The 25,468-nt window shown below is 32.4% G+C and overlaps 1 protein-coding gene across 1 annotated transcript in view; it reads left to right on the top strand.

Annotated features, from left to right (window-relative positions):
- The window catches only part of LOC135126198 (ETS-like protein pointed), a 239,400-nt gene that overhangs the window by 984 nt on the left and 212,948 nt on the right, over positions 1 to 25,468 (top strand). Inside the window, exon 2 of the mRNA XM_064052063.1 lies at positions 11,038 to 11,163. Within this exon, the coding sequence (XP_063908133.1) occupies positions 11,038 to 11,163 (126 nt within the window). The remainder of the gene's footprint in view (positions 1 to 11,037; positions 11,164 to 25,468) is intronic.

Below are 25,468 nucleotides of genomic sequence, written 5' to 3' on the forward strand. Positions count from 1 at the left end.
AAAACAAATGTCGAAAAGTGTTTGCAACCGGTGTCGTAACGCATTGTTTGGGCGATTATTTCATCAAAATTATTTTTGTGTCACATGGTGAGTGGCTAAAAGGATCAAAAATAAATCTTACTGTTGTTTAATTTGAGAAGTGATGGAAACACGATAAGGTGATGACTTGGTTGAAATAACACGCAAACGTCGTGTAAAACAAGTGTTCTTGCAGTTTATGGCATGCGAACGAGGCGGCAAATTTGAAACAAATTTTTGAAAAGAGTTATTTTTGATTTTTGAATCTGATTGACAGCTAATACAAGAAGAAATATAGTAGACCAAAAGCAATAGGGTTATATGGCCTTCATAAAATTATCCCATTGTGTCGAAGTTAAGTTGTTTCAATAGAAAAGGTTTTAGGGTGGTAAATAATGTGTCCACTGCAGCTCGACCAGCTGTTGAGGTTTCGTTCAGGGACGGCTTTCACTAAATATGTAAATCCACCACTCCACCACCACTCCATTATTTCTTTACTACCTGCAGCCGCTGAGGGTTCCAAAATAACCACTCGCTTTGAAAGCCGGCCCTGTTAAATGTGAGCAAGAAATGTTTAGAAGACGATTTATTGCCAACCGGTAAGCTTAGTGCGAACCACACAAAGGGGGAATTTATTTGCGGTCAACTACTTTTATGATGGTCATATAACCTTATAGCTTTTGGGCTACTTTATAAATAGAGATCAATTTGTGACAACTTACTTGCTATAGTCATCCTCTCCAAAAAGTGATGACAGTAACACTTCTATTAATCCCCGAGTCGATGTTAATATTTTCGAAAATTGTCTGTTAATGACTTCTGAGATGATTTGTAAAATTTGACACTTCAGCGACGTCACCGATTTTTTGAAGTGAGTGCGTGTTTTTGTGCAGGGTGCTGCCAACGTGAAGAAATTCTAGTGCTAGGTTCCAAGTGGATCACTTATCACAGCCGTGACATTCAAAGGCGGTTTGGTGGCGTGGAATCCCATCTCTTTTTCGTTTTGCGTGACAAATTAATAGTAATTAATTCCGCATGGAGTTGGCAACGTGACAGAAAATGTTGCCACACTGAAATGGCGACTCTGTCAAAATCAGTGGTCTTCAAAATTTCTAGATACGAAAAAATTGTTCTTTATTTTGCACAAGCCACTATATTACAGATAAGCGTAGCAATAGCCTTAACTGCGCACATTTTTGCTATTAATTTACGCACTCTCAGTAGCAAGTAATTTTTGATTGAGGCGTAATACTTCACCTTAAATTAATATAGTAATGGCTCGTTGAAGTCTGTGTCACATTGTATACCCAAATATAATTTAAACAACTTTTGTCAGAATATTGTCCATACGTGATGTTTAGGTGCTGACAGCACTAGATTCTTTCAAACTACTTCAAAAACAAAACACAAGGGGTCCTCGAGATTCTTTTAAATTACTTCAAAAACAAGACAAGGGATCCAAAAAGATTCTTTAAAACTACTTCAAAAACCAAACACAAGTGATTCCTGAGATTCTTTCAAATTACTTCTAAAACATAACAAAAGAGGTCCCCGAGATTCTTTAAAACTATTCCAAAAACAAAATATGAGAGGTTCCTGAGATTCTTTCAAATTACTTCAAAAACAGTATAAGGGATCCCTAAGATTCTTTAAAACTTCTTCAAAACAAAACAAAAGGGATCCCCGAGATTCTTTAAAACTACTTCAAAAACAAAGGAGCCCCCGAAATACTTTCAATTTCTTCAAAAACAAAAGGGGTCCTCGAGATTCTTTCAAACTACTTCAAAAATCAAAACAAAATTGACCCCAGATTCTTTAAAACTACTTCAAAAACAAAACAAAGGGGCCCCGAGATTCTTTAACACTATTTCAAAAATAAAACAAAAAGGGTTCCCGAGATTCTTTTAAATTACTTCAAAAAGCCAGACACAAGAAGTCCCGGAGGTTCTTTCAAAGTACTTCAAAAATAAGATAAGGGATGCCCAAGATTCTTTAAAACTGCAAAAATAAACAAAAGGGGCCCCCGAGATTCTTTAAAACTACTTCAAAAATAAAACAAAGGGTTTCCGAGATTCTTCGAAACTACTTCAAAAACAAAACAAAAGGGGTCCTCGAAATTCTTTTAAATTACTACAAAAACAAGACAAGGGATCCAAAAAGATTCCTTAAAACCACCTCAAAAACAAAACAAAGGGGGTTCCCGAGATTCTTTAAAATTACTTCAAAAACAAAAGAAAAGGGGTCCTCGAGATTCTTTTAAATTACTGCAAAAACAAGACATAGGATCCAAAAAGATTCTTTAAAACTGCCTCAAAAACGAAACAAAAGGGCTCCCCGAGATTCTTTCAAACTACTTTAAATATCAAAGCAAATGGGTTGCCGAGATTTTTTAAAACTACTTCAAAAACAAAAAGGGGCCCCCGAGGTTCTTTCAAAGTACTGCAAAAACAAGACAAGGGATCCAAAAAGATTCTTTAAAACTGCCTCAAAAACGAAACAAAAAAGGTTCCCGAGATTCTTTCAAGTTACTTCAAAAACAAAAAGGGGTCCTCGAGATTCTTTCAAACTACTTCAAAAATCAATACAAAAAGGGTCCTCGAGATTCTCTAAAATTACTTCAAAAACAAAAAAGGGCCCCCGGGGTCCCAGAGATTCTTTCAATTTCTTCAAAAACAAAAGTGGCCTCGAGATTCTTTCAAACTACTTCAAAAATCAATACAAAAAGGGTCCTCGAGATTCTCTAAAATTACTTCAAAAACAAAAAAGGGCCCCCGGGGTCCCAGAGATTCTTTCAATGTCTTCAAAAACAAAGGTGGGCCTCGAGATTCTTTCAAACTACTTCAAAAATCAAAACAAAAAGGATCCCTGAGATTCTTTAAAACTATTTCAAAAACAAAACAAAAGGGGTCCCCGAGATTATTAAACTACTTCAAAAACAAAGCAAAAAGGGTTCCCGAGAATCTTTAAAATTACTTCAAAAACAAAAGAAAAGGGGTCCTCGAGATTATTTTAAATTACTGCAAAAACAAGACATGGGATCCAAAAAGATTCTTTAAAACTGCCTCAAAAACGAAACAAAAGGGGTCCCCGAGATTCTTTCAAACTACTTCAAAAATCAAAACAAAAAGGGACCCTGAGATTCTTTAAAACTATTTCAAAAACAAAACAAAAGGGGTCCCCGAAATTTTTAAACTACTTCAAAAACAAAGCAAAAAGGGTTCCCGAGATTCTTTAAAATTACTTCAAAAACAAAAGAAAAGGGGCCCTCGAGATTCTTTTAAATTACTGCAAAAACAAGACATGGTATCCAAAAAGATTCTTTAATCTGCCTCATAAACAAAACAAAAGGGTCCCCGAGGTTCTTTAAAACTACTTCAAAAACAAAAAGCCCCCCCCCGAGGTACTTTCAAAGTACTTCAAAAACAAAACGAAAGAGGTTCAAGAGATTGTTTCAATTTCTTCAAAAACAAAAGTGGTCCTCGAGATGCTTTCAAACTACTTCAAAAATCAAAACAAAAACGGTCCCTGAGATTCTTTAAAACTATTTCAAAAACAAAACAAAAGGGGTCCCCGAGATTCTTAAACTACTTCAAAAACAAAGCAAAAAGGGTTCCCGAGATTCTTTACAATTACTTCAAAAACAAAAGAAAAGGGGTCCTCGAGATTCTTTTAAATTACTGCAAAAACAAGACATGGGATCCAAAAAGATTCTTTAAAACTGCCTCAAAAACAAAACAAAAGGGGTCCCCGAGATTCTTTAAACCTACTTCAAAAACAAAAAGGGCCCCCCGAGGTAGTTTCAAAGTACTTCAAAAACAAAACGAAAAAGGTTCCAGGGATTCTTTCAGTTTCTTCAAAAACAAAAGTGGTCCTCAAGATTCTTTCAAACTACTTCAAAAATCAAAACAAAAAGGGTCCCTGAGATTCTTTAAAACTATTTCAAAAACAAAACAAAAGGGGTCCCCGAGATTCTTAAACTACTTCAAAAACAAAGCAAAAGGGTTCCCGAGATTCTTTAAAATTACTTCAAATGCAAAACAAAAGGTGTTCCCGAGATACTTTCAAACTTCTTCAAAAACAAAACACAAGAGGTTCTCGAGATTATTTTAAATTACTGCAAAAACAATACAAGGAATCCAAAAATATTCTTTAGAACTAATTCAAAAACCAAACAAAAGGGACCCCTGAGATTCTTTCAAACTACTTCAAAAATCAAAACAAAGGTGTCCCAGGAAATTCTTTTAGAGGGAGATGATACCATCTGGAAATCGGGAATTTGTGTGCCCGAATCCAAATTTCGTATTCTTTTAAATGAAGTAAGTTTTCGACCTTTCAAGCACCATTTAGAAATATTTGTTAAAATCCAGCGTACTTTTCATTTTCATTTATTTAAATTAACTCTGTGTAACTTTGGAATTCCTGGTTCTGGTAAACAATGTACTGACGTCACAATTTGACAGCACCAACCATTTTTTCTATTTTTTGTTAAGCAACGTTTCACGATTTTTTAAAATTCCATTTTAAAGCACATAAATCGTTACCAATGTCGGCGCAGTTTGTTTTGGGGCGAAGACATTTAATCGGCGCAGTTAGGATTCACCTGCTGAAGTCGATCGAGCCAAAATCCACCATTAATCATCCGCCCGAGTCTTTTTTCGATTTTTATACATAGTTAGGAAAAAGTGAAGTCGTTTTTCAGTGACAGCTCGACTAGAGTTGCGCTCTAAACTAGCAGCTGCCTCCACTATTTCGAAAATAAATTGAGGAAGAAATGAGAATTATGTCGAGCGAAGAAAATCCCAGTTATTTGGAACATTTCATTTATTGCCAGTAGATAATTTAGTTATTAGATTAAGAACTGGGGAAAACGTTGGAGAAAAGCGGACTTTTTTGTGTTGCGATCGAGTACAACGACGTGAAGTGTTCGTTTCCGGAAAAGATAGGTTTTAAGCTCATTTCCGTCTAGCGTAGCTACGACTTGTAAAATATAGAGATTTTGGGTGAAATTCCGGCGTCACTGTGACAGACTTATCACTCACGAACAATCAGAATTCGCATTGTTTCAGTAAACACTTCTAAACTCAATTGAGGGCTTCAGATAATCGGGTTTATCAGATTGCGCTCCCAGTCGAAATACTGAAGTAATAATTAGTTTTCGTATTTTTAGATCTAGGGTTGTGGAACAAGCAACCCGGGTATGTGATCTTATTACAGTTTACAATACACATCTGGCTCAACAGCCACCATATCGACCGTGTATTGTCTGTCCCGGAAAATGGGACATAACGAGCACAGTTTTTATTTTAACTATTACGTTGACATTGTTTTTACTGCTTGGTTTAGCAGTCCATTCATATTTTTAACTTTTATTTGTGCGGGTTGTAAAAAGTTGGAAAGTTCAATGCTAACCCGGTATCTGGTGAAAAATCATTGTTGACACTGGTTTGTAGTGTTAATCGCTGAGTAAATTCTGACTCATTTAATTATTTTAATTTTGCAAGTGTTTTATTTGGTGTGCTATTTTTATTTCCGGAGCGTAAGCGACCGCAAATTCCAAAAAATTTCAGGAAAACAATTTTTGAATAGATTTGTGTTTAGAGTAAAAATATTATGAGAAGAACACACCAATAAATCGTCATTCTATTTTGTGATTTTTGGTTTAAATGAGTGTTGATAGTCATTTCTGTGCTTTATTGAAGATCAGTTTTTTCCAGAACTTCAAAATGTAAAAAAATGTACCAGAAAATTTGCTTTTACCATTTATTACATTGGCCAAAGCCTAATGTGTCTCATAATATTTCTACTCTACTAAAATACGGAAGTTCAGTGTCCAAATTTAAGTATTTATCTTATACAGGGTGATAATAAAAAGATGTACATGCTCGATGGTGTGTTCTTACGAAGGCTTCGAAAAAGTCGAAAAAATAGTTAAGAAAATCTCCGCTCCAAGTTTTTGAAAATATTGAACGTCAAACTTGAAGAATTAATTCGTAATTCTGATTTGTTTTATGAACTGCATTATCTAACAGACAATTAGTTATTAATAAAATATTAGAATTACGAAGTTTATTCTCCAATTTTGAAATTCAATATTTTCAAAAGTAGCTGCTAAAATATGACTGACTTTGGTAAACGACATACCCTCTAAGAAAAGAGAGGGTGGGTGGGCGGAGCTAGCAGCTGAGAAGACTGATTTTGGCAAGTGATTTTGAGAGAGACTACTCAGTCAAATCAAATTTGCATATACAGGGTGACTCAAAAAAATTAATGAATGCGTGAATTTTTTTTATTGATTTAAGCAGGAACTGCAAAACCGAATCCTTTGAAATCTTGCAGATGTTTTAAAGTTATCGTAAGCACGATACATTTTTCATGAAAATGTATTTGCTCATCCCCCCTAAAAAATTGATGACATCACCTCAAAATATTGCTGGATATACCTTAAAGGTGCAAAATATGATGACTCTATACTTGTGATTTATTTTTAATATATAATTAATATTTTTTGAATTCGCTTATACAGGGTGTTTGCGAAAAATTAATGATTGAGTTGTTAAAAAATAAATATCCAATCAGATTTAGCAATCTAACTTGTTACTATGGAAATATGCAATTTAACACCTTTTAAATTAAACAAATTTTTACAAGTTTAATAGGGGCAAAATCAGTGCTAGTCTAGCTCCACCCACCCGCACTTTATTTTCTCAGAGTTTATGTCATTTGCCAAAATCACTCTTATCTTACCAAGTACTAGCCCCACCCACCCGCCCCCTATTTTCTCACAGTTTGTCATTTGCCAAAATCAGTCTTATCTGGGCAAGTGCTAGCCCCACCCACCCGCCCTCATTTTCTCAGAGTTTATGTCATTTGCCAAAATCAGTCTTATCTGGGCAAGTGCTAGCCCCACCCACCCACCCTCTATTTTCTCGGAAGGTGTGGCGTCTGCCAAAATCAGTCTTATCTGGGCAAGTACTAGCCCCACCCACCCGCCCCCATTTTCTCAGAGTTTATGTATGTCATTTGCCAAAATCAGTCTTATCTGAGCAAGTGCTAGCCCCACCCACCCACCCTCTATTTTCTCGGAAGGTGTGGCGTCTGCCAAAATCAGTCTTATCTGGGCAAGTACTAGCCCCACCCACCCGCCCCCATTTTCTCAGAGTTTATGTATGTCATTTGCCAAAATCAGTCTTATCTGAGCAAGTGCTAGCCCCACCCACCCACCCTCTATTTTCTCGGAAGGTGTGGCGTCTGCCAACATCACTCATATCTTATCAAGTACTAGCCCCACCCACCCGCCCCCTATTTTCTCAGAGGATGTCATTTGTCAAAATAAGACTTACCTTAGCAAATACTAGCAAGTAGTACCCTCTGAGAAAATAAAGGGCGAATGGGCGGGGCTAGTACTTGCTAACATAAGTCTTATTTTGGCAAATGACATCTTCTGGGAAAGTAGGGGGTGGGTGGGCGGGCCTTATATTTGGTAAGATAAGATTGATTTTGACAAATGACATATCCTCTGAGAAAAAAGAGGCGGGTGGGCGGGGCTAGTACTTGATAAGATAAGAGGGATTTTGGCAAATGACATCCTCTGGAAAAGTAGGGGGTGGGTGGGCGGGCCTAATATTTGATAAGATAAGACTGATTTTGGCAAATGACATATCCTCTGAGAAGAAAGGGGCGGGTGGGCGGGGCTAGTACTTGGTCAGATAAGAGTGATTTTGGCAAATGACATCCTTTGGGAAAGTAGGGGGTAGGTGGGCGGGGCTCGTACTTGATAAGATTAGACTGATTTTGACAAATGACATATCCTCTGAGAAGAAAGGGGGCGGGTGGGCGGGGCTAGTACTTGGTAAGATAAGAGTGATTTTGGCAAGTGACATATCCTCTGGGAAAGTAGGGGGTGGGTGGGCGAGCCTAGTATTTGTTAAGATAAAACTGATTTTGCTCTTATTAATCTTGTAAAAATTTGTGAAATTTAAAGGAATCTGCAAAATATGATGAGGTTTTTATTACTTGTGATTTATATTTGACAGATAATGATTAATATTTTTTAGATTTGCTTATACAGGTGGCCCAAAAAAAATTAATGAATTAGTCAATTTATTTCATTGATTAAAGCAGGAACAGCCCACCCCACTTTTCCAGAAAATTTTGGAAATACAATTTATTTTTAGTTTATTTTTATTATTACACTGCACCAATCCAAACTGATATACGTGTCCTTGCAAAAATCTTGACGTCATCACAAAATTCTGTAAAGTGAAAACTCAACTCAAAAATGCTGAGTATATTTCAGTGGACTTTAGTTGCGAGGGAAGTTCTGTTGAAACAGCTTTCGACCAATTTTTTAAAAATGTAAAATGTTCTCGAGGGTCCTAACTGCCTCTTTTAAAACCGTAAAACCTTCTCCGGGGTCCCAACTGTCTCTTTTAAAACTGTAAAACCTTTTCAGGGGTCTCAATTGTTTTTTTTTGAGAATGTGAAACCTCGGGGGTTCCGACTGTTTTTTTTTATACAAAACCTTCTCGGGGGTCCCAACTATCTTTTAAAACTGTAAAACCTTCTTGGGGGTCCCAACTGTTTTTTAAAACTGTAAAACATTCTCGGGGGTCCCAACTGTTTTTTTTTTAAGAATGTGAAACCTTCTCGGGGGTCCCGACTGTCTTTTTTAAAACTGTAAAACCTTCTCGGTGGTCCCAACTGTAAATTTTAAAACTGTAAAACCTTCTCGGGGGTCCCGATTGTCTTTTTTAAAACTGTGAAACCTCGGGGGTCCCGACTGTCTTTTTTAAAAATGCAAAACCTTCTCGGGGGTCCCAACTGTCTTTTTTAAGAATGTGAAACTTCTCGGTGGTCCCAACTGTCTTTTAAAACTGTAAAACCTTGTCGGGGGTCCCAACTGTCTCTTTTAAGAATGTGAAACCTTCTCGGGGGTCCCGACTGTCTTTTAAAACTGTAAAACCTTCTCGGGGGTCCCAAGTGTCATTTTTAAAACTGTAAAACCTTCTCGGGGGTCCCAACTGTCTGTTTTAAGAATGTGAAACCTTCTCGGGGGTCCCGACTGTCATTTTTAAAACTGTAAAACCTTCTCGGGGGTCCCAACTGTCTTTTTTAAGAATGTGAAACCTTCTCGGTGGTCCAACTGTCTGTTTTAAAACTGTAAAACCTTGTCGGGGGTCCCAACTGTCTCTTTTAAAACTGTAAAACCTTCTCGGGGGTCCCGACTGTCTTTTTTAAAACTGTGAAACTTCGGGGGTCTCGACTGTCTTTTTAAAAAATGCAAAACCTTCTCGGGGGTCCCAACTGTCTTTTTAAAACTGTAAAACCTTGTCGGTGGTCCCAACTGTAAATTTTAAAACTGTAAAACCTTCTTGGGGGTCCCGACTGTCTTTTTTAAAAATGCAAAACCTTCTCGGGGGTCCCAACTGTCTTTTTTAAGAATGTGAAACCTTCTCGGTGGTCCCAACTGTCTTTTAAAACTGTAAAACCTTCTCGGGGGTCCCAACTGTCTTTTTTAAGAATGTGAAACCTCGGTGGTCCAACTGTCTGTTTTAAAACTGTAAAACCTTGTCGTTGGTCCCAACTGTCTCTTTTAAGAATGCGAAACCTTCTCGGGAGTCCCGACTGTCTTTTTTAAAACTGTAAAACCTTCTCGGGGGTGTCAACTGTGATTTTTAAAACTGTAAAACCTTCTCGGGGGTACCAACTGTCTTTTTAAAACTGTGAAACCTTCTAGGGAGTCCCGACTGTATTTATTTAAGAATGTGAAACCTTCTCGAGGGTCCCAACTGTCCATTTTTGAATTTCCCGCGGGCCCCAACTGTCTTTTTTTTTAAGAATACTGAAACTTCTCGGGGCTCCCAACTGTCTTTTTTAAAGTGAAATCTCTTTTCCTGTTACATTGTGACTAGTACCTTCTATATTTTTTTTACTCTATAGAGGATAACCTCTTAAAAATTATAAAATTTCGCAAAATCAAATTTTATAATTTTTCAGAAAAACAAAACTTGTCGGACTGTACTTCAAATAATAATAAAAATAACTCTGGATCAAATTTTGGTTCACAGTTTATTTTAGTCCTACTTGTTATTTTATTAAAGATCTACCAATGCGTCAATTTACACAAAAATTCGTTTAAACCAACAGGAAGTATTTATTGGGTCACCAATATTAATCACCTGTAGACAATCTTAAAATGTGAACAGATAACATTAAACTAATTGAATCAGAACTTTGTGCTAATTAAGTCAAAATTCTGATACGTTATCTCGAAATTCTGATCTAACAATCTTAAATTTATTTCCACAAACTTACATAATTGAAAGCTTCAAGCAAAAAAGAGATTTATTTACTTTACAAAATGTTGAGATGACGTCACCAGTTTTTTGGACGGAATAAATACACAATCTTTGGCCGGCGTTCAACCACGCCCGCTTTGATCTCGACAATCATTTACAAATTTTCCGAAAAAGCAAATCAAAATAAACCGAAGTAATTTAATTTTGAAAATCAGCAAACCCACATTTGACACCAGAAAACCTTGACCTTGACCTTGTCACCAGCCCAAGTGCCCATTCCTCGACATTACCATCCAGCAAACCCAATAAATCACGTTACGTAACGCCGCCGCCCCCACTTGGCCCCATCCTCTCCTGTTTATTTACACCTGCTTTTGGCACAAAACCTCGCATAATTTTAAAATTACTCAATACTCCTCGCAATAAACAGGTCGACTTTGATGCATTTCGATTCTATTTAGAACGCGATTTATCACGAAGTTCCCGGTACCCGAGCGGTCCATAAACAAACGCCGTCTCTCCCCCCGAGTCCCCGTGCATCCGACCGAGTGCATACATTTGAATGGCGATGAGGCAGCGGTCTCGGCGTGCGTGTCTCGGGTAGCAAGCGGGCGTCCGCCGGGGGTTGCGGGCTCACCTTGGAACAGGGGTGTGGGAACGGGACCGAGGCCTGCGTGCCACCTGTTGCTGCAGATCGCGTTACAGTTAGATGTTGTTGCAGATGGACATGGACTACATCGACAGTTCCTTCGACTACGATGTGGAGAACGAGGACTTCTACGAGGTGAGCGTGCCCGCCAAGGGCCAGAAGAGGAGGGTCACTTTCAAGCAGCAAGTGTCCACGAAGGTGAGTGAGGGGCTGTTCTGGGGCTGGGTTTTCGTTGTGTTCCGTCTGTACTTCAATCAATCGTGGTTTATAATCCAAACACTTGTGCGCTTCCTGGAAAAAATCCTCCGAATTTTTCTGGCTCGAGTCGAGGCGATGTAAAAATAGCTATTGGGTTTGACTTCTGATGAATGGACGATGCGGTGTAGACTTTCGTTTATTATTTCGATTTTTACTTCCCGAGCGTAAGCTGAGTAAGAATTGTAGAACGACTGGCTACTTTTATATTTTATTGACGTTTCATGACCCTTAGACTACGAAAAAGGAGGTCTCCCGTTTCCATCTGTCTGTCTGTCTGTCTGCCGTCTGTATTTGTATAAACATATCCACCAACAAGAAGATGACGTCATCTCCAAAATTTACATTCGTTAATATTATTTCAGTTTTATAAAATAAAATAATCCGTCACCCACATTTTCGGAAAAAATCGTGCAAACGTTATTGTAATCATGGTAAATCGTTGTTTAAAATTTATACGTTTATGACCTTCCAAAAAATTGATGACGTCATTCCAAAATTTTGCCGAATAAATCTTTTGATATCAGTTTTTCGTTTTCTTTATTTTTTCAATTTTTCCAATTTCTCCATTTTTTCCATTTTTCGATTTTTCAGTTTCTCAATTTTTTTACTTTCATTTTTTCGATTTTATATCACAATTTTTCGTTTTTTCATTTGCTTTATTTTTCAGTGTTTCTTTGATTTTTTTGTCTATTCAATTTTTCAAATTTTCCGATTTCTTTAATTTTCAATATTTCGAGTTTACAACATATTTCGTTCTTTCGATTTTGCAGTTTTTCGATTTTAAACTTTCTCAGTTTTCGATTTTTCAATTTCTCCCTCCTTCAATTTTTAAAAGTTTTCATTTTATACTTTTTTGTTTTTTCATTTTTGATTTTTCAAGTTTACAATTTTGCAATTTTACCATTTTTTGGATTCGAAAAGTTGAAATATTGAAGAAGTGAAATATTAAGTAAATTAAAAATCGAGAAACTAAGAAATTGGAAAAACTGCAAAATCGAAAAATTGAAAAATCCATATATGTATTGAAAAATTTAACTTTGAAAGTCAAAAATTTATAAAATGAGACCATCAAAAAACCGAAAAATTAAAAAAAAAGAAACACCGAAGATGAAACATTGAAAACTCGTGAAAATGAAAATCCAAAAATTGTAAAATTTCAGAATTGAAATATCCAAAAGTTGGAAAATGGAAAACTTGAAAAATTAAAAAAAAACTTATGAAATCGGAACTTTTAAAAATGAAAAGTTGTAAAAATAAAGAAAATAAAAAACCGAAGCGAAAAATTCCAAATCTGGAATTGAAGACTAAACAATCGAAAAATTGAAAAATTAAAAATGGAAAAAATTGATGGAAAAGGTACTAAATCCAATAAATTGAAATATGAAAAAATTGTAAAATCGTAAAACTGAGAAAGTGAAATATTGTAAAAATTGTTTTCACATATTTTGAGATGAAAAGTTCCAAATCAAAAATTGAAAAATCCAAAAAGTGAAGAAATGAAAAATTGAAAAATTAAAAATTGAAGAACTGCATCACGAAAAATTGAAAAAAACGAAAAAATTGAACACATCGAAATCACAAAAACCACTAAAATCGGAACACTGAAAAATTATAACAAAAAGAAAATAAAAAACCGAAGCGAAAAATTTCAATTCTAAAATTGAAAAAATGAAACACTGAAGAATAGGATAATTGAAAAATTAAAAATGGAAAAAATAAATGAAAAAGTTCTAAATTCTAAAAATTCTAAAATTGTAAAAGTGAAATATTTTAAAAATTATTATTACACACCTATTTAATATGAAAAGTAGAAAAATTGGAAATCGAAAATTAAAAAAAGAAAATTGAAATCTCCGAAACCTGAAAAAGTGAAAAAGTGAAGAAATGAAAAATTGAAAACTTGTGAAATTGCAAATCGAAAAACTAAAGAAACAAAAAAAAATAAAAAGTTGAAGAATTGCATCTCGAAAAATTGAAAAATCCATATATTGAAAAATTTAACATTGAAAAAGTCAAAATTTATAAAATCAGAACATCGAAAAACCGAAAAAATTTTAAAATAAAGAAAACGAAACGAATAATTTCAAACAAAAAATTGAAGAAATGAAAAACATCAAAAAATTAAAAATCGAAAAAATTAAAAATTAATAAAATTTTTAACTGAATATTAGGAAAATTTCCAAATCAAAAATTCAAGAAACGAAAAATACAAAAACTGAAAAGCTGAAAGGGAAAAATTATAAAATCAGAACATCAAAAAACCGAAAAATTGAAAAAATAAAGAAAAGAAACACCGAAAACGAAAAATTGCAAATCGAAAATTGAAGAGATAAGAAATTGTGAAATTTAAGAATTGAAATATCCAAAAGTTGGAAAATCGAAAACTTGAAAAATTAAAAAAAAATTACGAAATCGGAACTTTTAAAAACGAAAAATTGTAAAAATAAAGAAAATAAAAAACCGAAGAAAAATTTCAAATCTAAAATTGAAGAAATGAAAAACTGAAGAATCAAAAAATTGAAAAATTAAAAATGGAAAAAATCGATGGAAAAGGTACTAAATCCAATAAATTGAAATATGAAAAAATTCTAAAATTGTAAAATTGAAAAAGTGAAATATTTTAAAAATTATTATTATATATTTAAGTTGAAAAGTTGCAAATCACAAATTGAAAAATCCAGAAAGTGAAGAAATGAAAAATTAAAAATTGAGAACTCGTGAAATTGCAAATCGAAAAACTGAAGAAACAAAAAAATAAAAAATTGAAGAATTGCATCGTGAAAATTTGAAATCGAAAACACAAAAAAAACACTAAAATCGGAACACTGAAAAATCGAAAAATTGTAACAAAAAGAAAATAAAAAACCGAAGCGAAAAATGTCAATTCTAAAATGGAAAAAATGAAAAACTGAAGAATAGGATAATTGAAAAATTAAAAATGAAAAAAATAAATGAAGTTCTAAATTCTAAAAATTCTAAAATTGTAAAATTGAAAAAGTGAAATATTTTAAAAATTATTATTACACACCTATTTAATATGGAAAGTAGAAAAATTGGAAATCGAAAATTAAAAAAAGAAAATTGAAAAATTGAAAAGGTGAAGAAATGAAAAATTGAAAACTTGTGAAATTGCAAATCGAAAAACTAAACAAAAAAAAATGAAAAATTGGAGAATTGCATCTCGAAAAATTGAAAAATCCATATATTGAAAAATTTAACTTTGAAAAAGTCAAAATTTATAAAATCAGAACATCGAAAAACCGAAAAATGAAAAAAAAAAAAGAAAATAAAAGACTGAAACGAATAATTTCAGACAAAAAAATGAAATATCAAAAAATTAAAAATGGAAAAAATAAAAAATTATTAAAATTAGAATTATTATTACATATTTAAATTGAAAACTAGGAAAATTTGCAAATCAAAAATTCGAAAAACGAAAAATTTCAAAAATTCAAAAACTGAAAAGGAAAAATTATAAAATCAGAACATCAAAAAACTGAAAAATTGAAAACTAGTGAAAATGAAAATCCAAAAATTGCAAAATTTAAGAATTGAAATATTCAAATGTTGGAAAATCGAAAACTTGAAAAATTAAAAAAAAAACATGAAACGAAAAATTGTAAAAATAAAGCAAATACAAAACCGAAGCGAAAAATTCCAAATCTGAAATTGAAGAAATGAAAAACTGAACAATCGAAAAATTGAAAAATTAAAAATGGAAAAAATCGATGGAAAAGGTACTAAATCCAATAAATTGAAATACGAAAAAATTCAAAAAACGAAAAATTCAAAAATTCAAAAATTCAAAAACTGAAAAGGAAAAATTATAAATTCAGAACATCAAAAAACTGAAAAATTGAAAAAATAAAACAAGAAACACCGAGAACGAAAAATTGAAAACTAGTGAAAATGAAAATCCAAAAATTACAAAATTTAAGAAATATCCAAAAGTTGGAAAATCGAAAACTTGAAAAATTAAAAAAAACTTATGAAACGAAAAATTGTAAAAATAAAGAAAATAAAAAACCGAGCGAAAAATTCCAAATCTGAAATTGAAGAAATGAAAAACTGAAGAATCGAAAAATTGAAAAATTAAAAATGGAAAAAATCGATCTAAAAGTTATTAAATCTAATAAATTGAAATATGAAAAAATTCTAAAATCGTAAAATTGAAAAAGTGAAATACTTTAAAAATTATTATATATTTAAGTTGAAAAGTTGCAATTCACAAATTGAAAAATCCAAAAAGTGAAGAAATGAAAAATTGAAAAATTAAAAATTGAGAACTCGTTAAATTGCAAATCGAAAAACTGAAGAAACAAAAAAAAAGAAAAATTGAAGAATAGCATCTCGAAAAATTGAAGAAACGAAAAATTGAAGAGATCTAAAAAACAAAAACTACTAAAATCGGAACACTGAAAAATCGAAAATTTGAAAACTCGAGAAATTATAAACCGAAAAATTGTAAAATCTAAAAACTGAAAGAACAAAGAAATGAAAATTGAAAAATCGCAGATCCAAAAATTGAAGAAACAGAAAACAAAAAATGAAAATTAAAAGAAAAATTATAAAATCGAAACTGAAAAATCGAATAGTTGAAAAAATAAACTATTTATTTTCTTCTTTTTCTTTATTAAACCGAAACAAGAAATTACAAATGAAAATAAAAAAATTCTAAAATGTTAAAATTGAAAAAGTGAAATATTTTAAAATAATTATTACAAAAATTACAAATTAAAAATTGAAGAAACGAAAAATTGAAAAATCGAGAAACTGAAAAACTAAAAAGAAAAAAGAAAAATTGAAAAATTCGAAAATTTAACTTTGAAAAAGAGAAAATTTATAAAATCATAAATAACAAAAATTGATAAACAGAAATATTTTAAAAAATAAAGAAAATAAAAAATCGAAACGAATAATGCCATACCAAAAAAGTCGAATAAATGAAAAATTGAAATGTCCAAAAATTAAAAATCGAAAAAAATCGAAAAAATCAAAAAGTTTTAAAATCCAATAATGGAGAGTCGTAAATTTGAAAAATTATTAAAATTAAAATTATTATTACATATTTAAAATGAAAAGTAGAAAAATTTGCAAATCAGAAATTTGAGAAAGGAAAAATTGAAAAATCGAGAAATTAAAAAATCTAAAATTGTAAAAACGAAAAATTGAAAAATTCAAAAACAGAAAAGAAAAATTATAAAATCAGAACGTTGAAACACCGAAAAATTTTAAAAATAAAGAAAATAAAAATCGAAAACGAAAAATTGCAAATCGAAAAAAAATGAAAAATTAAAGTTGAAAACTTGTGAAAATGCAAATCCAAAAATTGTAAAATGTAAGAATTGAAATATCCGAAAGTTGGAAAATCGAAAACTTGAAAAATAAAAAAAAAACTTGTGAAATCGGAACTTTTAAAAACGAAAAATTGTAAAATATAGAAAATGAAAAACCGAAACGAGAAATTGCAAATCTAAATAAGTCAAAAAGTTATAAAAACCAATAATTGAAATAAGAAAATGTTTAAGATGAAAACTAGAAAAATTGGGAATAAAAAATTGAAAACTCCAGAAACTAATCTAAAAATTGTAGAATCTAATAAATAATCGGAATATCCAAAAATTGAAAAATTGCAAATCGAAAAATGGAAGAAACGAAAAAATAAAAAAAATCGAAATTGAAACAACAAAAAGTAATAAAATGTGAACATTGAAAAATTTAAAATTTGAAAACTCGAGACATTTTAAATCGGAAAATTGCAAATACAAAAAATTGAAGAAAAGAAAAGCTGGAAAAATTAAAACCGAAAGAAGAAAGAAGAATTAAAACCGAAGAAGTAAAAAAATTATTTTCGTTATTTTTTTTTATTATTAAATCGGAACGAAAAATTACAAATCGAAACGTGGCAAAATCTAAAAATTGAAACATCCACAAGTTGGAAAATTTTAAATCTGACGAAACAAAAAAAAAATGAAGATTTGAAAAATTGGAAAATTCAAGTGAAAAAAGCTGTGGGGGTGTTATTTACACTACTGGTTTTTACTTTATCGAAAAGAAAAATCGTAAAAAAAAATTATAATTTCTGAAGTTCTGTCGAAATAACCTTCGACCGACAAACTGGCACTGCTGCCAATTATTCAGAATTGCCAACACAAAATCTTTTAAGATATTTTAATACATAGACCAAATTTTTGCGTCAGACTGACATGGATCAGAGTCAATAAAATTCAGATGTCATCTCATCAAACAACTATTGGCAACATCGCACTATATCGCCACAAACACTCCACAGATAAGATTAAAATTCTGATGTCACCCAGCGATCAGAAATATAACTTCGATATGTACCAGTACCTATAATAAATTAATAACATAATTAAATCTCCACGTTGCCCCATTCCGCCCCCACCATCTCCACATTCTTAGCACGAAAAACTTAATAATAATAAAACTCCGATAAAGGATTCACCAAGTCATACTCTGTAATCTGCAAACATCAAACAAAAACAAACACAACCATCCACCGCATGCCTCATTTATCTCTACATTACGCTTCAGGAATTTCACTACGTGTTGTAAATACATTTTTCCTCGATGATGATTAAAGGAAAAAAAGCAAAGTTCGAAGAATGAGTAGAAAAACCGAAGTCTGTTTCAATATCGCTTGTTTAATAACGCACTCGCGAGCAAATATTTATCGACGTTACCCCAAGAACTGAGGAAAGTGGAATTACCGCCTCTAGACAAACAAATTGACGGAATTTCGACAAGCGATTATTTCGTCACCAGACGACCACAAAAATCCTGTTAATAATAAAACCGAAAAGTAAACTGTCTTGTCGGTCCAAATGTGTGCGTTTGTCTCGTCTCACTTGCCACCCCATCCCCCAAGATAATTAAACTAATCACGACGTGCACTCGACCGTTTTAATTCGGCACCGGAAGATGTCTCTGACGAGCGAAGACAGGAAGTGCGCTTGTTTCGACCGGCAGTGATATCAACTTGAGCTTTTGGGGCTTCGTGTGGGAAGAGAAATGGGTTCAGAAAAAAACTGGTTCAGAGGTGTTCATATCAATTTGACAATCAGGTGTACCATCGTAAAATGTTGCCAACCTGCTAAAATAGTCACAAACATTTTTAATGAAAAAATATGTGAGAATGTTAAATTCTTATGAGATTTCTCGGTTAATTTTCGATCATTTTCAAAAGTTTTGCCTTGAGACCGAATCACGCTATATTTTTGAAATCACCTCTTCGACTTCCGTATTCTTGCATTTTTGGGAATTTTTTGACAACTCTTTCAAAAGTAACATTTTTTTAAAAAATGAAAATTTCGGCCAATTTTCGATAATTCTTTATTCTTGAAAAATGTTCAGAATCGCTCACTGGAATATTGCAATTTTATGGGTTAAAAAATTATATTTAAGCTGAATATTTCTGAAGTCTTGCCCGACGACCACATGTACGCTATATTTTTGGAATCAGCACGTCAAAACCTACCTCGCTCAATAATTTGAGAATTTTCTGACAAGTTTTTCAGAAGGAACATTTTTGGAACTGAAAATTTCAGTGAATTTTCGACCATTTTTGCAACTTCACTAAAGACATTTTCATATAGATTTCGACTCACAGAAGTTAATTTCGGTATAATTTTTCAGAATCGCCCGGTGGAATATTTCAATTATCCGAAATTGATTTTCAAACTTTATTATTTATAAAATCTTGCCCAGAGACCATAAACACGATGTTTTTGGAACCACCTCAAATTTCATAATTCTGAATTTTGTGGGAAATTTTTAACAACTTTATCAAAAGCAAAATTTGTCAAACTGAACATTTTGACTAATTTTCGACAATTTTCGAAATTTACCCAAAAACATTTTTTTATAGATTTCGAGATACAGAAGTTAGTTTTGTCCTCGTTTCTGCGATAACTATTACAATTTTTACAAAATCGCCCTTTGGGTATTGCAATTTTTTTTATTTTTGGATTAAAAAGAAAGATTTTCAAACCGAATATTAGAAAATCTGCCCCCAGAACAATAAACACGCTATATTTTTGTAAACAGTGCGTCGAAATCTATTTCCCTAAATTTTCTGGGATTTTTTTGACAACTATATTTTTCAAAAGCAACATTTTTTCAAACTATGAAAATTTTTACCAATTTTTGATAATTTATAAATTTTACCAAGGACATTCTCTTATAGATTTCGACCTACAGAAGTTAATTTCGGCCCAAGTTCTTCCATAACTCCTACAACTTTTCCAGAATTTGAATAGAAAGAATATTGGAACATTTCAATTTTTCGAATTTTTAAAAGAAATTAATTTTCAAACTCTATAAAATCTTGTCCAGGGACCATAAACACGCTATGTTTTTGGAATCACCCCCAATATTTCTGAATTTTTTGGAAATTTTTTAACAACTTTACCAAACGCAAAATTTTTTAAACAGAAAATTTTGACCAATTTTCGAAATTTAATTGAAGATATTTTTTTAATAGATTTCGACCTACAGAAGTTAGTTTTGTCTTCGTTTTTTGGATACCTATTACGATTTTTTCAAAATCATCCTTTGGACACTGCAATTTTTTATTTTTTAATTAAAAAAAAAAAAAAGATTTTCTAACCGAATATTTCAAAAATCTGACCCCCGAACCAGAAACACGCTATAGTTTTGGAAACAGTACGTCGAAATCTATTTTCCTGAATTTTTTGGGATTTTTTTGACAACTATTTTAAAACCAAATTTTTCAAACTATGAAAATTTCGACCAATTTTCGACAATTTTTCCAAAGACATTCTGTTATAGATTTCGACTTACAGAAGTTAGTTTCGGCCTTATTTGTCCGCTAATTCTTACCATTTTTTCAGAATCGCCCATCGGAATATTTCCATTTTTTGCATTAAAAAAAAAAATGAATTTCGTACTGAATATTTTATAAAATGTTCCCCCGGGGCTATAAACACCCTATGTTTTTGGAATCACTTTAATTTCATATTTCTGAATTTTTTGGGAATTTTTTAACAACTTTATCAAAAGCAAAATTTTTCAAACTGAAAATGTTGACCAATTTTCGACATTTAACTAGACCTTTTTTTATAGATTTCAACATACAGAAATTAGTTTTATCCTCGTTGTTTTGATAACTATTACGATTTTTCCAAAATCCTCCTTTGGATACTGCAATTTTTAATTTTTTGGGTTTATAAAAAAATTGATTTTCAAACCGAATTTTTCAAAAATGTGGCCCCAGAACCATAAACGCGCTATATTTTTGGAAACACCACATCGAAATCTGTTTATTTGAATTTTTTGACAACTATTTCAAAAGCAAAATTTTTCAAATTCTGAAAATTTCGACCAATTTTCGACAATTTTTGAAATTTAACCAGAGACATTTTCCGATAGATTTGGACCTACAGGAGCTAATTTCCTCCTTATTTGTTAGCTAACTCTTACTTTTTTCCAGAATCACCCATTGGAATATTTCCATTTTTTGAATTTACAAAAAAGATTGAAATTCGTATTGAAACCATAAACAGGCTATGTTTTTGGAATCACCTCAAATTTTATATTTCTAAATTTTTTGGGAATTTTTAACTTGATCTAAAGCAAAATTTTTCAATCTATACAAATTTTGACTCATTTTCGACATTTTTCGAAATTTAACTAAATACATTTTTTTATTGATTTCCACCCACAGAAGTCAGTTTTGGCCTCGGTTCTTCGATAATTATTACGATTTTTCCAAAATCGCTTTTTTGACACTGCAATTTTTTATTTTTTGGAATTTTAAACCGAACATTTAAAAAATCTGGCCACGGAACAGTAAACACGCTATATTTTTGCCAACAGAACGTCGAAATCTATTTCCTTGAATTTTTTGGAATTTTTTTGACAACTATTTCAAAAGTAAAATTTTTCAAATTCTCAAAATTTCGATCAATTCTCGACAATTTTTCAAATTTAACTAGATATAGATTTGGACCTACAGGAGCTAATTTCCTCCTTATTATTCGCTGACTTACAATTTTTCCAGAATCGCCAAACCGAAACATTTTTAAAACGTTCCGGGATCATAAAACACGCTAATTTTAATTTTTTTTTCTTTCTTAATATACATAGCAATTTTTTCACAACAAAAAACTGAAAACATTGTTAAAAAGTCCTTTTTACTTCCCGAGCGCAAGCAAAGGAAGTATTGTAATCGAGTCCGTCGGCCGACTCTCTACTTTTACGTTTTCTCGATCTTTCATGACCCCTAGAAGACGAAGAAATAGGTCTCCCATTCCCGTCTGTCTGTCCGTCTGTCCGTCCGTCTGTCCGTCCGTCTGTCCGTCTGTCCGTCCGTCTGTCCGTCTGTCCGTCTGCCGTCCCGGATTTTTATTAGACAGATAATCTCCGAAAGTACTCGACCGATTGTTGTGAAATTTTGTACTTATTTTAAGAATATCATGTAGATGGTAAAACGCTAACCAAAATTTGTCTAATCATCCCCACCACTAATGCGATGACGTCACTTCAAAATTGTACATAGTAAATGGGTTTTCAATTGTATAAAATAACATAGTCCTACACATGTAGTTTACAACTCTGAATCGACTTTTCACCCGAAACGTCCAGATTTTTGGAAAAAAAATCAAAATTATAAAACAACATTTTGAAATTTAATTTTTAATCTGCTAATCAGAATGCTTTGAAATGTTGCAGATGTTTTAAGGCTATAAAGAACATCATAAATCTTTAGTCAAAAAATATTTACTTACCCTCTCCAAAAACTTGATGACGTCAACTCAAAAGTTTGTGGAATAAATCATATCTAAAATGTACAAAATATGATGAGTCTGTACTTGTGATCTATCACTCCATTCATATTTTTTGGATTTGCATATACAGGGTGACTCAAAAAAATTAATGAATGCGTAAATATATTTTATTGATTTAATCAGGAACTACAAAACCGAATGCTCTGACATCTTGTAGATGTTTTAAGGTTATAAAGAGCATAATAAATGTTTAGTCAAAATATATTTGCTTATCCCCTCCAAAAACTTGATGACGTCAGCTCGAAAATTTGCCGAATAAATCATATCTAAAATGTACAAAATATGATCAGTCTGTACTTGTGATCTATCACTCCATTCATATTTTTTGGATTTGCATATACAGGGTGATTCAAGAAAATAAATGAAAGCGTAAATTTATTTTACTGATTTACTCAGGAACTACAAAACCGAATGCTTCGAAATCTTGAAGATATTTTAAAATTATCATAAGCATGGTAAATTTTTGATCAAAACGTATTTGGTCGTCCCCCCTAAAAAATTTATGATGTCACCACAAAATTTTGCTGAATAAATCCTATCTAAAATGTACAAAATATGGTGAGTCTCTTGTTGTGATTCATCATTCCATTCAAATTTTTTCGATTTGCATATACAGGGTGACTCAAAAAAATTAATGAATGCGTAAATTTATTTTATTGATTTAATCAGGAACTACAAAACCGAATGCTTTGAAATCTTGCAGATGTTTTAAGGTTATAAAGAGCATAATAAATTTTTAGTAAAAATATATTTGGTTATCTTCTACAAAAAACTGATGACGTCAGCTCAAAAGTTTGCCGAATAAATCGTATCTAAAATGTACAAAATATGATGAGTCTGTACTTGTGATTTATCATTCCATTCATATTTTTGGATTTGCATATGCAGGGTGACTCAAAAAAATTAATGAAGGCGTGAATTTATTTTATCGATTTAATCAGGAATTACAAAACCGAATGCTTTGAAATCTTGGGAATATTTTAAAGTTATTATAAGCATGGTAAACTTTTGTTCAAAATGTATTTGTTCATCCCTCGTAAAAAAATTGATGACGTCACCCTTAAATTTTGCTGAATAAATCCTGTCTAAAATGCAAAAAATATGATGAGTTTGTACTTGTGATTTATCATTCCATTCATATTTTTTAGATTTTCTTAAGAGGTGGTTCAAAAAAATTAATGAAGTCAATTTATTTTATTGATTAAATTAAAGGCAACACTTATTATTAGTATTACACCCCAACCAACCCAATTTGGTAGACACAAAATTTGTTAAAGGAAAAACTCGGTTGAAACATAAGGGTAGCACGCTTATTTACATCGACTTTAACATTACAGACCTGCATTTGTTTTATGCGCTCACTTGGTTCCGCGAATGTGAAATAGACATGTTTATAATCAACCAATTGTGAATTTCACCGTCAAGAATTAAAATAAAACCCAATGTTTTATATAATAAGCGGAAGTCGAAGCAATAAAACCGATGGTCGTTTTGTTTACAGTTTCTCTGTTTGACTCTCACGTATGCTGTTACGCCTGTCATCTTAAATTAAGAATGTTTATACATACACGATTTTCAGTTGCCTCTGATACGTAGGTATACGTGAGTAAATTGTTTCGTTATTTTATTGATTATTACAAATCAATATTCAAAACGACCCAATTCATTTTCCCGAAAATTTGAGAATATAATAATTTTATTCTTAGTATTACACTACATCTATCCCAACTGATATACGTGTCCTTGCAAAAATGTTGATGACGTCATCGCAATTTTTTTTTAAATTCCTACTACAAAAATGTAATGAGAAAAAAAACACAATAGGCATGCAGTCGTCAAGTTTCCGACAGCGAGGGAAGTACTGTCTAAATTCTTTAGACCAATTTTTTGGTTTTTTTTTTTATTCGCCGTGAACCAAAGGGGCGGAACTTAACTGCAAAATACTTATTTCTTTACAAGAAATTAAAAACACGTTGTTGAGTACGTGTTGTTCAAAGAATACTAAGTATATTAAGAAAAAAAGGCAAAATATAAGTGCAAATATACAGCAGTTTATAAAAACAATTGTATTATTTAGCATTCCTTAATGAAAATAAAATAATTCCTGGTTGATAATAATTTATTTAGGTAATTATAGTATGACGAAACATAGAAATATACTGGTATAATAAAAGACCCTATATGTAAATTATATACTTTTTTCACACATGGAGTGTGCAACATTTTTCATATTGCATACTTCCGTGGTAGAAATTTCACCCGTTTTCACAATTCTTCAAGATCTGGGAAAATTTTTCTTACAACATAACGAAATAATTTTCAAAAAGCCGCGAAATTAGTGAAATTTTCAAAAAAATTTTGTACACTCAAATTCACTAGTCGTGTATTATTTATATTCGTTTAGTAACAATTCTTAGTAACCCAAATTATCCAGTTCGCCCTCAATTTTTTTGATTTTTGTACCAAAACCCCACCAATTCAGCCACACTTCGTCCCCTCACCAGAATCCACGTAGATTCTTGAGCCGAAATGCTATAAACGCCAACGACCCCACCTCTTTGTTCTCGAGTCAAAAGTCTTTATGCCTACTCGCAATGCACAGCCGTAGCTCACTTTATGAATAAATTGTAGCCTTTTTGTATTCAGATGATGGCGCAACCAACAGACAACTTATTGCTTTACCAGGAGTCAACATTCACTGGACGGTTGGCACATGGAACGTAAATTGTTTTATAATCACTTGATAAATTCCGTTTCTGAATGAATGAATGCGAAACCCCAGACCTTGTGCTTTTCTTCTACTATGTTGACATTGTCTGACTGAAGAGGTTAAAAAACCTGGAGATTGTTGACGTATTTTTAGCTCCGACTCGACAATTGGCAAATGAAAATGATTATCGAATATCGAAAATCTACGTGGTCGAAAAATAGAAAAATATAACGCAAATCCGAAGGTGAATTCGCACCTTGTCCAATTCCAGTTTAATCAATTTCACGCTTTGCAAGGTTTCGAAAGTCATTTTTTCCCCTTCGGAATGGTTGCGCAACCGTTTGGGATACGTTGTGTCATCGCAATTACCGCCGTTTCGGGCCGGTAGCGTCACACGAGGTAATCCCCATAAAAATCGGCGTGTCCTCAACGGAAGCGATGCTATCACGCACCGGATGTCTAAGGGTCCCTTAGATGTAATTATAACGAACCAAATTCAGGTGTCACCTACAAATAAAAGATCGAGAAAAAGCCAGGCGGAAGAGCCAGGTTTTTCTCTTTTTGGGTCATTAGAATTCCTGGCGCGGCTCTTTTCTGCTCCACGTGATGCCCGCTTCCGGATAGGGTAATGGCTTCGATTCACGTTGACACCTTAATGCGCTTCCGCTGCTTCCGAAATTTCAATTTAACGGGCGATTTTTTC

This window comes from Zophobas morio, unplaced genomic scaffold (assembly GCF_036711695.1).
Source record: "Zophobas morio isolate AGI-343-1 ecotype UQ-CSIRO unplaced genomic scaffold, CSIRO_AGI_Zmor_V1 ptg000010l, whole genome shotgun sequence".
Taxonomy (NCBI): domain Eukaryota; kingdom Metazoa; phylum Arthropoda; class Insecta; order Coleoptera; family Tenebrionidae; genus Zophobas; species Zophobas morio.